Below are 15,615 nucleotides of genomic sequence, written 5' to 3'. Positions count from 1 at the left end.
AGCCGAACGCACAATTGGAGGGGGGCTTCCCACTCTCCAGAACATTTACAACAAGCGGTGCAGGGGTAAGGCTAAGAGAATCATCAAGGACTCCAGCCACCCAAACAACTGCCTCTTTGAACTGCTGCGGTCAGGCAAGCGATACCGGAGTCTCATGGCGAGCACAGAAAGACTCAGAAGAAGCTTCTATCCCCAGGCCATCAGGCTGCTCAACGAACAATAAACACTATGCAACAACCATCAAATGCACACAGCACACACATCCACACGCACACACTCACTTTAAACAAACAACACACTGCAGCACCCACTCTCCACACTTTAGATCACCTAAACACACTTTATATTTATTGGTAAAGGATTTGCACTACAACTCGTACACCTTACTGTAAATTATACCTAAATTGTACCTCATCCCATTTCTGCTTTGCACTATATAGCAGTGGAGGTTTCTCTATGACAACACGTGAAATACAAATTCACTCATAATTCATAATTATTATTAATTTACATATACCTATATATATATATATTTTTTTTTTTTTTATTATTATTATTATTATTTTTTATTATAAATGTTTTCCTATGTAAAAAAAATGCCAGTGAATCTTTTTTCTTCAAAAATGCCCAAAATTGACCGCTCTGAGCAGGCCTGCACTGCAGTAATTATTCGTGCAGAATATCTGCACAGGTTGACCAGGGTTAAATAAATAATAAATAATAGCCAATCAAAATAGGCTATTAACGTCATCTAAGCACGGTCTGTGCAGTTAAACTCTTGCCATTGAATGGTGGATTGAATGATTGACAGCCTTGTTATCCAATCAGCTAATGGTTTCTCTTTTGCTGCTCTGCGGCTCTGCAGCTAGCATGATTGACAGCCTTGTGGCCCAATCAGATAATGGTTTATCTTGTGCCGTACTGCGGCTCTGCAACGAGCTTGTTTACAAAATTATTTTTATCTCAGTTTAAGAAGATAACTTGTTGGAGCTAACGTAGCTAAAGGGCTACCACCGCAGCTATCAGGCCCAGGGTGGAGTGTTTTGTTATTGTTCATGAACTTATTGTGCATCGTTTGATGATATATATATACACCTGCGATAAAAGCTAAACGTGACAACAACAACAACGTCATCGCCTCGTGGGCACTTTGAATTCTCTAGTACTGTAGATAGCGTTGCAATGGAGGAAGGAGATATTGTCGACTAGCTTGCTTCAGCTAACGTTATGTTTAACGTTATGCAAGTCTTGCGAATGTCTAAACAGGGCTGATGGCATTGATGAAGATGATATCAATAACAACAATGCCTCTCCATGGCCCTATCTGGAATGAATGAATGGAAAAGATGACATTGTGGGATGCATGCAGCAGGTGCGGCTCATCTAAGGTAAGGGACAATAATAATGTTGTTGTTTAAACTGCCGCCGTGCAGTTGTAACGTTATGCAAGTCTTGTGAATGTCTAAACAAACGGCATTGTTTGATTGAAAACTTTATTAATGACGCAATGAAGCATATAGCACTAGTTAGAGGGGAAATTCGGATTCCTCTCGGATTCATTCATTGAGCAGAACTGCAATTCGCTCAGCTGCAGAAACGTTGAGGAGACAATACCCACAGGACTTGGAGGAGAACTTTGTTTGCACTGTCTGTCTATTGTCTACACATTCTGCCGTGAATTGAATTGAATTGAATTGTAAAACTTTATTAACAGATTGCAGAATGGGTACAGTACAGTACAGCTCAATACATACAATTGTTAAGGGGATGCAGACCAGAGAAAGACTTTCGTCTTGTTTACATCAGGGTCCCCCATTTTCAATTCATCATAACATATATGACATACATGACATACAGATAGACAGTACTGCTACATCTATACATTTATGACATGTACCAGACTTGCAAATACAGTACTGTTTGTGATATAAAAATAGTCCAGAAAAGGGAGTATATACATTTGACGTAGAAACTGTACATTGGAGGAGGTTGGGTAGGGGGGGGACGGGACTGTACATTGGAGGTGGGGGTGGGGGACATACACTGTACAACTGTACAAACAAAACTGTACATTGGAATATTGACAAAACCATACTTGGTCATTTACTGTACATTGAGGGGGTTGTGTTAGGACATTTACAGGGGCCAGTCATAGCATACTGTGTTATTTTTTGATGGGCCCGAGCCATACTGTACATGGTCTGCTTGGTTTGATCAGGGGCCGCCGAGCCACTGTATACTGTACATGGTCTGCTTGGTTTGATCGGGCCGCCGAGCCACTGTATACTGTACATGGTCTGCTTGGTTTGATCGGGCCGCCGAGCCACTGTATACTGTACATGGTCTGCTTGGTTTGATTTAGGGGAGTGGTCTGCCCTGCGGGGGGGCCCCGACATATTGCGCAACGCCACTGCATACCATTGACTCAGAATGGTCTGTTTTATTGAAATCGTCACAGCAGTATAGTTTGTTTATACTTCAGAAGGATGATATTTAAACATGGTCCCCAAAATGAATGGAAGCGAATGAGGAGCCTGACACCTGGGAGGAATGGGGGTGTTGCAGCGTTGGGGATGTTTAAAAAATATAATTTAATATATAATATAATAATTTCTTTTATTTCATACTTATCTTGTCTAGCACAGTCTCAGGAGCGTAACAGTAAGAAGCATTTTGTATAAAAGTATTCTGTACTTCTGTATGACAACTATTAAAGAAACTTGAAACTTGAAATGTTATGAATGAATGAATGAAACAAAATATCACGAAAAATAATTGATTATAATTTAGACCCTGATTTATTCATTTTTTTATTTTACTATTACACATTATGTAATAATTTAATGTGTGTGTTAAAATTTTTATTCAAACGTACCCTGTTCTCTTCCTCGAGCCTCGTCTTCCACCATGACTCTCTGCCTCTCTACGAAGCCTCTTCTCTGGGTAAACAAGGGTGGGAGGGGGCTCTGGTTCATGGGCTAGCTCGACGTTAGCTACGAGCCAGCTACGAGGAGGCGGCAGCGAGCCTCAGAGCTAGCTGGGCTACTGAATGCTTGCCGGCAGGAAGCTTCATCTCTGTGCATGTGGGCCGCACCGACCCGGTCACACTCATCGTCCGTTTTGTGCTGATCAAATTAAATATATTATATATAGAATATGACCCAGTAATGAATAAACTAATAACAGCAATGTGGCTATTTGAAAACATTGCATACGCTAAATAAAATACATCAATGATTCCTCGGGCACGAGCGCCGGCGCACAGGGGACTAGCACGCGCGACATACATGAGCCCTTTTTCCTGGCTATTTTTCCACTCGCATCGCTGCTTTAGAAAAATTTTTGGAACGGAAAATATTACCAAAATCTCTGCAAAAACATTCTCACAAACACTATAAACTGTCGGAAACTGAACAAATGCTATAATATGTCCAACAACTGCCTATAATTTATTAAAAACACTACTTACATCGGCGTTTCAAAATGCATGCTGCAGCTTTATTCCTGGGTAGAATTATTTTTCAAGACCGGGCGATCTGAACATTTCTTCAAATGACATGAGCGTTTTACCGAGAGCTCCCCTAGCGTCCCTGTTGGCACTTGCTGAATGAGACTATTATATAAATTAAAGGGGAAATCCTCACCTTCAAGAATCTGTTGAGATTTCGTTCCCCGACAATAATTTACTGAATGGGTCCAATCTGCATGACAACAGTGCCCTCTCTAGCGTCGACGCAGCATTCTGTGCTAGGAGAGTTGCAGTGAGGGAAATAATACTGTTGGACTATGTAACAATAAAATATTTACAAGTTGTATTACGTTTAGCAAATAAGGAGACCGATAGAGACCATTTCAAATAACTCAAAATTGCCAATATCTCGATTTTGACCTATTTCTGAATTGCGCAACATTTTGGCATTTTCTGATGAATCGTGAGCTCCTTAACACTTTGAGTGCCATGCCAACAACGAGAAATTTCATTGTTGGCCACCATGCGCTGAGTGCCAACAACGAGAAATCTCGTTATTTAATCGTTATTGCTTTTATTAGCGATATCCATACATTTTTCATCAATCCAGCCTCACGTTATCATTGGGACTGGCTCTGACCTCAAAAAGGGCAAATACCGCCCCCTATCGTCTCCCGGATGGTAATGCACCCATTGGATTGGATTCAATGGAAATCCATGGGGAGGAAAAAACCCGGATTCCACATTTTACTTCTCAGGCATGTAACCCGAGACGATTGCATTCATTGGGGACCCTCAGAGCAGCGTGATATGTGTTTCGAGGTTGGATCGTTGGATCAATAAACACAATCGATATTTGGAATGGCGATCAGGAATTGGAATAATCTTTTTGCAGAACATCTGATGTGAGGTAAGGAATCTATTTTACCAGTCTTGGGGTAATCAGATGTTTTTTTCACATTTTTCACAACGTGTCCCCTATGTGTGTACGTCTGTATATGACGTTAGCGCTGACCAGGTCATAGATAATCGATTTTTCAGCCCCCTTCTCTAGCGTGCATAAGTACACATATACTATCGATAATCTAGCGTTTATTTGAAAACGATTCATAGGTACATGCGCATTACAGTGAAATGCTTGGTTCTGCATGAGCCCCCTAAGATTGTGCTTCATACAGAAAAAAAGTAGAAGAATAGACCAAACACTATACAAAATATACAATATACAAAACTAAAGTACAAAATGCAAACAAAATGCTAAAATGAGGTAGAGAGGTAGTGCAAATCTTTTAGTAATAAATAGATAAAATACGGTGTAGTGTTAAAAAGTGTTTAAGTGTCTAAAGTGAATGTTAGAGGTGAATGTTTAAAGTGAGTGTGTGCATGTGGATGTGTGCACAATGAATGTAGATGGATGGGTTAGTGTTGCATAGAGTCATTGAGCATCCTGATGGCCTGGGGAGAGAAGCTCCTTTTGAGTCTCTCTGTACAGACTCCGGTAGCACTTGCCTGACTAACATGTTAAAAATCAAGACACCCTTTTAACCTGGAAACGTCATTCCTCCCTCAGGGCTGGTTCGCTGGCAGGAACCTGGCCATATCCCAGGTTACCACCAAGTACTTCCTGTGGGTGGATGATGACTTCCTGTTTACTGCAAACACCAAGATAGAGAAGATGGTGGAGGTGATGGAAGCCACACCAGAACTAGATGTGGTGAGAAATACACCCATAGACCCTAGTCTACTGTATATAGACCCTAGTCTACTGTATATAGACCCTAGTCTACTGTATATAGACCCTAGTCTACTTTATATAGACCCTAGTCTACTTTATATAGACCCTAGTCTACTGTATATATATCCTAGTCTACGTTATATAGACCCTAGTCTACTGTATATAGACCCTAGTCTACTGTATATACCCTAGTCTACTGTATATAGACCCTAGTCTACTGTATATAGACCCTAGTCTACTGTATATAGACCCTAGTCTACTGTATATAGACCCTAGTCTACTTTATATAGACCCTAGTCTACTGTATATAGACCCTAGTCTACTGTATAGACCCTAGTCTACTGTATATAGACCCTAGTCTACTGTATATATATCCTAGTCTACGTTATATAGACCCTAGTCTACTGTATATAGACCCTAGTCTACTGTATATATATCCTAGTCTACGTTATATAGACCCTAGTCTACTGTATATAGACCCTAGTCTACTGTATATACCCTAGTCTACTGTATATAGACCCTAGTCTACTGTATATAGACCCTAGTCTACTGTATATAGACCATAGTCTACTGTATATAGACCCTAGTCTACTTTATATAGACCCTAGTCTACTGTATATAGACCCTAGTCTACTGTATAGACCCTAGTCTACTGTATATAGACCCTAGTCTACTGTATATATATCCTAGTCTACGTTATATAGACCCTAGTCTACTGTATATAGACCCTAGTCTACTGTATATATATCCTAGTCTACTGTATATAGACCCTAGTCTACTGTATATAGACCCTAGTCTACTGTATATAGACCCTAGTCTACTGTATATAGACCCTAGTCTACTGTATATATATCCTAGTCTACTGTATATAGACCCTAGTCTACTGTATATAGACCCTAGTCTACTGTATATAGACCCTAGTCTACTTTATATATATCCTAGTCTACGTTATATAGACCCTAGTCTACTGTATATAGACCCTAGTCTACTGTATATATATCCTAGTCTACTGTATATAGACCCTAGTCTACTGTATATATATCCTAGTCTACTGTATATAGACCCTAGTCTACTGTATATATATCCTAGTCTACTGTATATATCCTAGTCTACTGTATATAGACCCTAGTCTACTGTATATAGACCCTAGTCTACTGTATATATATCCTAGTCTACTATATATAGACCCTAGTCTACTGTATATAGACCCTAGTCTACTGTATATATCCTAGTCTACTGTATATAGACCCTAGTCTACTGTATATATATCCTAGTCTACTGTATATAGACCCTAGTCTACTGTATATAGATCAAAGTCTACTGTATATAGACCATAGTCTACTGTATATAGACCCTAGTCTACTGTATATAGACCCTAGTCTACTGTATATATATCCTAGTCTACTGTATATAGACCCTAGTCTACTGTATATATATCCTAGTCTACTGTATATAGACCCTAGTCTACTGTATATATACCCTAGTCTACTGTATATATATCCTAGTCTACTGTATATATACCCTAGTCTACTGTATATAGACCCTAGTCTACTGTATATAGACCCTAGTCTACTGTAAATAGACCCTAGTCTACTGTATATAGACCCTAGTCTACTATATAGACCCTAGTCTACTGTATATAGACCCTAGTCTACTGTATATAGACCCCAGTCTACTGTATATAGACCCTAGTCTACTGTATATAGACCCTAGTCTACTGTATATAGACCCTAGTCTACTGTATATATCCTAGTCTACTGTATATATCCTAGTCTACTGTATATATCCTAGTCTACTGTATATATATCCTAGTCTACTGTATATAGACCCTAGTCTACTGTATATAGACCATAGTCTACTGTATATAGACCCTAGTCTACTGTATATATCCTAGTCTACTGTATATAGACCCTAGTCTACTGTATATAGACCCTAGTCTACTTTATATATATCCTAGTCTACTGTATATAGACCCTAGTCTACTGTATATAGACCCTAGTCTACTGTATATATATCCTAGTCTACTGTATATAGACCCTAGTCTACTGTATATATCCTAGTCTACTGTAAATAGACCCTAGTCTACTGTATATAGACCCTAGTCTACTATATAGACCCTAGTCTACTGTATATAGACCCTAGTCTACTGTATATAGACCCTCTACTGTATATAGACCCTAGTCTACTATATAGACCCTAGTCTACTGTATATAGACCCTAGTCTACTGTATATAGACCCTCTACTGTATATAGACCCTAGTCTACTGTATATAGACCCTAGTCTACTGTATATAGACCCTAGTCTACTGTATATAGACCCTAGTCTACTATATAGACCCTAGTCTACTGTATATAGACCCTAGTCTACTGTATATATCCTAGTCTACTGTATATAGACCCTAGTCTACTGTATAGACCCTAGTCTACTGTATATAGACCCTAGTCTACTGTATATAGACCCTAGTCTACTGTATATAGACCCTAGTCTACTGTATATATCCTAGTCTACTGTATATAGACCCTAGTCTACTGTATAGACCCTAGTCTACTGTATATAGACCCTAGTCTACTGTATATAGACCCTAGTCTACTGTATATATCCTAGTCTACTGTATATATCCTAGTCTACTGTATATATCCTAGTCTACTGTATATATATCCTAGTCTACTGTATATAGACCCTAGTCTACTGTATATAGACCCTAGTCTACTGTATATAGACCCTAGTCTACTGTATATATCCTAGTCTACTGTATATAGACCCTAGTCTACTGTATATAGACCCTAGTCTACTGTATATAGACCCTAGTCTACTTTATATATATCCTAGTCTACTGTATATAGACCCTAGTCTACTGTATATAGACCCTAGTCTACTGTATATATATCCTAGTCTACTGTATATAGACCCTAGTCTACTGTATATATCCTAGTCTACTGTATATAGACCCTAGTCTACTGTATATAGACCCTAGTCTACTGTATATATCCTAGTCTACTGTATATAGACCCTAGTCTACTATATAGACCCTAGTCTACTGTATATAGACCCTAGTCTACTGTATATAGACCCTCTACTGTATATAGACCCTAGTCTACTATATAGACCCTAGTCTACTGTATATAGACCCTAGTCTACTGTATATAGACCATCTACTGTATATAGACCCTAGTCTACTGTATATAGACCCTAGTCTACTATATAGACCCTAGTCTACTGTATATAGACCCTAGTCTACTGTATATAGACCCTAGTCTACTATATATACCCTAGTCTACTGTATATAGACCCTAGTCTACTGTATATATCCTAGTCTACTGTATATAGACCCTAGTCTACTGTATAGACCCTAGTCTACTGTATATAGACCCTCTACTGTATATAGACCCTAGTCTACTGTATATAGACCCTAGTCTACTATATAGACCATAGTCTACTGTATATAGACCCTAGTCTACTGTATAGACCCTAGTCTACTGTATATAGACCCTAGTCTACTGTATATAGACCCTAGTCTACTGTATAGACCCTAGTCTACTGTATATAGACCCTAGTCTACTGTATAGACCCTAGTCTACTGTATATAGACCCTAGTCTACTGTATATAGACCCTAGTCTACTGTATAGACCCTAGTCTCCTGTATATAGACCCTAGTCTACTGTATATAGACCCTAGTCTACTGTATATAGACCCTAGTCTACTGTATATAGACCCTAGTCTACTGTATAGACCCTAGTCTACTGTATATAGACCCTAGTCTACTGTATATAGACCCTAGTCTACTGTATATAGACCCTAGTCTACTGTATAGACCCTAGTCTACTGTATATAGACCCTAGTCTACTGTATATAGATCAAAGTCTACTGTATATAGACCCTAGTCTACTGTATATAGACCCTAGTCTACTGTATATAGACCCTAGTCTACTGTATATAGATCAAAGTCTACTGTATATAGACCCTAGTCTACTGTATATATCCTAGTCTACTGTATATAGACCCTAGTCTACTGTATATAGACCCTAGTCTACTGTATATAGACCCTAGTCTACTGTATATAGACCCTAGTCTACTATATAGACCCTAGTCTACTGTATATAGACCCTAGTCTACTGTATAGACCCTAGTCTACTGTATATAGACCCTAGTCTACTGTATATATACCCAGTGGTGCAGTCGTAATATGACAGTAGGCCAAACGCCACATGCACGCGCGCTCCAGCGCACGCGCATACATGTTCCCTCGGTTGCGCACAGAACAGATGATTATTATGCATAACAATGTTTTAAATGTAATTGTAGTTACAATTTCTTTAATTGAATTAACTTAAACTAGAAAAGTAAATACAAACTAAATTAACAATGTAACTTAGAGTTAGTTTACTGAAGGACAGTTTCCTTCAGACTGAAGCACAACTTGTCTCATCCTTCCAGTCGGGAGATCAAGCAGCCCCCCACCTACAGGGCTTGTATTTTGGTTGTCGCAGTATCCTATTATTATGCAAAGTCTAGGTGATAAGTGCCGGCCGGGGTATACGGCGCGACGAGGTTCTCTAGCTGGGATTTGAGAGAACAGATTTCATTAAAGAAAACTGAATCAAAACAATCTCCCTCAGTGACGTAGCCTAAACGGCGTTTAACTGCGTTTGACCACCACTGCATGCCTGTATATACCCTAGTCTACGTTATATAGACCCTAGTCTACTGTATATAGACCCTAGTCTACTGTAAAGACACTAGTCTACTGTATATAGACCCTAGTCTACTGTATAGACCCTAGTCTACTGTATATAGACCCTAGTCTACTGTATATAGACCCTAGTCTACTGTAAAGACACTAGTCTACGTTATAGAGACCCTAGTCTACTGTATAGACCCTAGTCTACTGTATATAGACCCTAGTCTATTGTATAGACCCTAGTCTACTGTATATAGACCCTAGTCTACTGTATATAGATCAAAGTCTACTGTATATATAGACCCAAGTCTCTGTCTCTCCATCCCCCTCTCTCTTTCTCTCTTCCTCAGGTAGGGGGTTCTGTAGGTCGAAACCGGTTCTACTTTTCAATGGAATATGAGGAAGGAGATCCAGAGGTGGGAGGCTGTTTGAAGAGGAAGTCAGGCGGAAGGTTCCACACGCTGCCTGGTTTCTCCAAATGCTTTTTGACTGGTGGAGTAGTCAACTTCTTCCTGGGTCGTACCGACACTGTGCGCAGGGTGGGGTTTGACCCCAATCTACAGCGAGTTGCTCATTCACGTGGGTGGAGCCAAATAGTAAATTATATCAAAGTATTGTTCAGGTGGGAGGAGCCAACTGGAAAATGTTATTAAAGGATCATTCAGGTAGGGGGAGCCAACTAGTAAATGGTATTAAAGTATCTTTCAGGTAGGATGAGCCAACATGAAATGGTATTAAATAGGGGTGTAACGATGCATCGATCCTAATGTGACATTTATTTTCAACTGCATCGATTTGAAAAAGTTAGAATCGATTTTTTTTTGTGTATTGTTTTTATTGACCTATAGTCCATTCATGCTGAGTTAATCAGTTCCCCCAGCCACATTTGTGTATTCAACATTTTTTGGGGAATTAACTGATTAATTAACCTATTTTCAGAAATTCTGCCTAAAGGTACATGCCCAAGTAAATGGAAGATTGCTCCACTTCTACAAGGTCAATTTGCACATTCTAGGAACATCTAGGGACCTGGGGGTATGTATTCCCAGTGTCAGAAATATTGTGTCTGTTACTAGGCTTGAGTAAATTGTGATGAAACAAAGGAGAATATAAATTATGATTTTCTTTTGCATCTTTACCGGTGAATAACACCATAGACATTGAGGTTCTTTTGATTACGCTCATTGAGCTCATTCAGCACCTTCTTGAGATCAAGTTTACAAAAGATCAAAGCTAACTAATGAAGGGAAGATGATTAAACAGAAGGATTTGTAGATACAGTAATAAATTATAATCCATTTTAATTATGAATTCATATTTGACCTTGAACTTGACCTTGACCTTATTATGGCCAAATCATACATCTATGGATAGGGAATAAGATCCCCTTTCCAATGGCAGTGTTAAATCTGGATTTAGTCATTTCCTCTTGGTTTTACGATAAAAGAGAGATAGAATTAGCATTTTTCCGATAAATTCTTATTTTTGGTAAATCTTAAAGGTGAAAGAAAAATGTTTAAATGGCTTTTTTCAGTGTCTAGCATTGTATTATAGTAATAGTAGTTAGTATCAATAGGTCTCATTCCCGACATTTTTTCAAAGATATATTCTGGAAGACTTATCTTGGAACCACTGAGACATAATCAATGGGTCTCATTCTCGAACGAAGTTACGACAAAATATTTCGTCTTAGCCAGATTTCGGCCTATTTAAGACATATTAGGGCTGGGAGTGGGAGTCTTCAAATTTTCCTGAGATCTTATTTGAGAACAGATCTAAGAGTGCTGAGGAGCACACTTAAATATGCTCTCAGCCCACGATCAAATCTCATGATTGATTGACTAATTTAAAATGTTATTATAACTTGACAGACTGTGTTCTCATAGTGATTCCTTCACGTCAACGCTACAGGCCTCCTTGGAATTAATTACTTAATCATAATTAAAATAAATATGACAATATTTGTACGATAAGAAATTACGAATTTGATGTCGGAAAAATTGATTACACCTGCTTATCCTGGTACAGTGGACTTAACACATTGTGTGCCAACGACAAGATTAGTCGCGCTAACTCGCCATGCGTTGAGTGCCAATGACGAGTTCTCGTCTTTTAATCGTTATTTCTTTTATTAGCGATATCCATTAATTTTTCATCCATCCAGCCTGACGTTATCATTGTGAATGGGTCTGAGCTCGAAAAGGGCAAATACCGCCGCCTATCGTCTCCCGGATGGTAATGCACATCATTGGATTGGATTGGGTGGGCATATGCCTCAGAAAAAAAGTCCGGTCAGGGTTTTTTCCTTCTCTGGCAAGCAGTATCATGTTATCACATTCACTGGCGAGGCTCGGAGCAGCGTCGATTATGTGTTTTGGTGCTATAACGTTGGATCAATAAACGCAATCAATATTTGGAATGGCGATCAGGAATTGGATTAATCTTTTTGCAGAACATCTGATGTGAGGTAAGGACTCTATTTTACCAGTATTGGGTTAATCAGATGTTTTTTTCTCAGCCATCGCAGCGTGTCTGTGTGTGTGAGTGTGTGTGTGTGTGTGTGTATGACGTTAGCACTGACCAGGTCATGGATAATACTTTTTTCAGCCCGCTTCTCTAGCGTGCATAAGTACACATATACTATCGATAATCTAGCGTTTATTTTAAAACGATTCATAAATCAGTTGAAAAATTACAACGTGTTTTGTGTATTCCACTAAAGAGCTATTATCACGGAATTTCTGTGGAATTACTAGAAATCTCCAAAACTATACTCGTATTCAAAACGGTATAAAACGGCAAGCAAGTCATTGATAAGCGAGGGGTGTTTTAGACCCATAGCCATAATTTAAGATATAGTTTAAGCCTTCGCAAATTTCCCCAACCTCCCATTGACTTCCTTATTGGCACGGTAGCCCTAATATGGTCAAAGGGGCATGGCACTGAATGTGTTAACTAGAACTTCCAGTAACATTTAAAATGTATTTGGTCCTACTCCTTATATACAAAGCACTAAATGGAACATGACCAAGCTACATTGCCAATTATCTTGTCTCTACGTGCCCCCAAGAACATTACAATCATTTACTACTGGTTTAGTAGTAAGGTTCCCAGCAACGGCCAAAAGAAGACCTTTTAATACATTCTTCCACTTAGACTCATTACATCCACACTGATTATTGTACTGTAAATGAGAGCTATTTTATTGCACTACGTTTATTCTGTCTATTTTATGCTACTTTTACATCTATTTTACAGCATTTTATGTCTGTACTTCTATTTTTATGTCTATTTTTACTGCTAGAAAATAGAAAAAGGTTGGCATTATGCTGAAATAGACAGGTACTTCATTATTCCACATCAGGCTTGGGTGTGAAGAAGCGGCTAATCTAGTCCACAGGTGTAATGCTATTCTGTTAATTAATTAACCAGACTTATTGTACTTGCATTGCTTTTACCCTTGTCTTCCTCTCTGCATTGCTTTTATTCTGTACATGTTATGCAAATGATATGCCTATGTCTATTTTACATCCATTTTATGTTTATTTTTCTGCTATGAAACACTTTGGGCTTCTTGTTCTTCTTATAATGTTTATTATTATTACTTACAAGTATGATCCGTCCAGCCAACACCAGATTATAGCTCATATCCAGAAGTCATAGTTTTCCAGAAACCATTCAAACAAGTCACAGAGCCATACCTTTTGTTTTGGTCGGTATAATTCATCACTGCAATGAACACAAGCAACATCACTCCACTGTTAGGGTTAGGTGTCTTTTCTAGAACCCAGGAGCGGAACACAGGCACAGGAGAATAGAGCGGTTTAGAATATATGAGAGTATGGGAAGCAAGGTCCAAGGTGGTGAGAGGAGCTCAGAGACAAGGGATCAAGGAGTGGAGGAGCAACAGACAACTGGTTCAGGCTGGTGAGGGTCTGTGGTTGAGGTGTAGTCCGGAGAGGTGAGATCCTGGACATTAGAGAACAATAGTTAGTATGAAGCAAAAAGTCACTGGGCACAAGAAGACATGATTCCATGAACGCTGAGGTCTGAATAGAGTCCTATACAATAGGAGGTGAAAACAACACTCGGACAAGGAGTGACAGGAGTGCAGGCCTCTTTATCCTGGCTCCTTGATGATGTGAGGGTTCTCAGGTGTGTAGGCCGCGCCCAGGTAGACAGTGGTCTACCCGTGGGGACAGGAAGGACCATGTATGGGCCTGGGAATCTGCTGAAACACACAGGGGAGAGAAAAGCCCTGGCTGTGGCTGGAACATCCACGTGATAGCTGTTACTTTATAAAGTAATTCCGTAAAAGCTGTGCATGAATTATACAAAATGTTTTTTTTTGAAAGCGATGGAGTTCTATGACTTATGAATATATGCTGTTGACTGGATGGGCCATATTTGTAAGTAGAAGAAATGCATTGTTGGTTTTGGTCTTTTTGTAGGCCATGTTGACAATAAGAAGAAATGACTGGCCTTAATTCTGCCTTATACTTTATTAATGTTCCAATGAGTTCCTAAATCTATCTATCTGTGTGTTGACAGAATTCTTCATGGATGGTCTAGGAACCTTTCTCGTTGCCAGTTGTGACGACATCTCCATTGGCCATCAGGGAGCATCTAAGGGGGGCAAAAATGCTGTTCTCTATAAATCCTTCAGACATCCACCAGCAGCCGATCAAGAGAAGTCACTACGGCTGCATTTCTATAAGAACTATCTCAAATGTGTCCACTACGCCTAGTAAAGAAACATCTCAAATGTGTCCACTACGCCTTTTAACACTTTCACAGCCAACCACGACTATAGTCTGGTTATCTCGCCAACCGTTGAGCGCCAAAACCGTGACGTCATAATTATATCCGGTTTTGTGTGGAGATGTGCATCCCCACTAAGACCGTCACGTCACATGGAAACAATAAACCCTGGTTCAACAAGGACATAGCATCACTACGTAAAGAAAAGAACACAGCCTACATAAATGGAAATAAAGAGCAGTACAAATCTGCAAAATATAAACTACGGTCTGCCATCAGGCAGGCCAAATCAAATCATGCAAAAAAACTGGAAGATCAATTCGCTGCCAACAATCCCAGAGCAGTCTGGAAAAACCTACAGGAAATAACAAACTACAAACCCCCCCCCCCCCCTACAGATGATGACCCGGACCTCCCTGACAAGCTCAACCACTTCTATGCCCGGTTCGACAAACAGGCCTCATCACCCCCTGTTTCCCCCCTCCATGCAAAAAAAAGAATACTTTATATAGGATATTTATTAAAGACAAAACAAAAGAAGCCGAGTTGAAATATAAAAAATACAAAAACAAACTAATTAGTATTATGAGGAAATGCAAGAAGGATTATTATACCAAATTATTGGATACAAATAAAAATTATGTTAAAGGAATATGGGACATATTAAATAGTATTATTAGAAATAAACCAACCAACCTAGCTTACCCTGACTATTTTACAGAAAAGGACAGAAAGATTACTCTTATAAATGAAGTAGTGGATGGGTTCAACAACTTTTTTGTTGATGTGGGACCAAAACTAGCCAATGAAATAGTCAACACTGGGAAGAGTTTTGCGGTGGAAGATTGTGGAGAAAGAAACCCTGCTTCAATATCTCTGGGATCTGTGGAGAAAGAGGACATTATTGAGATGGTAAACAAATGCATGAATAAAACCTCCACAGATGGGGATGACATTGATGTGTCTCTGG

At 39.2% G+C, this 15,615-nt stretch overlaps 1 protein-coding gene across 1 annotated transcript in view; it reads left to right on the top strand.

The window, feature by feature from the left end:
- Window positions 1–14,632, top strand: part of LOC311243062 (beta-1,4 N-acetylgalactosaminyltransferase 1-like) — a gene marked incomplete at both ends in the record, with an annotated part of 39,813 nt that extends 25,181 nt beyond the window's left edge. The window contains 3 exons of the mRNA XM_084332133.1: window positions 5,040–5,183; window positions 10,235–10,463; window positions 14,436–14,632. Coding sequence (XP_084188259.1) covers window positions 5,040–5,183; window positions 10,235–10,463; window positions 14,436–14,632 — 570 coding nt within the window. The remainder of the gene's footprint in view (window positions 1–5,039; window positions 5,184–10,234; window positions 10,464–14,435) is intronic.
- Window positions 14,633–15,615: the final 983 nt, after the last annotated feature.

The sequence above is a fragment of the Notolepis coatsorum genome, assembly GCF_963971535.1.
Source record: "Notolepis coatsorum genome assembly, chromosome: 16".
Classification (NCBI taxonomy): domain Eukaryota; kingdom Metazoa; phylum Chordata; class Actinopteri; order Aulopiformes; family Paralepididae; genus Notolepis; species Notolepis coatsorum.
The sequence above is the reverse complement of the archived record's forward strand: the minus strand, read 5'-3'. Positions and strand labels throughout refer to the sequence as shown.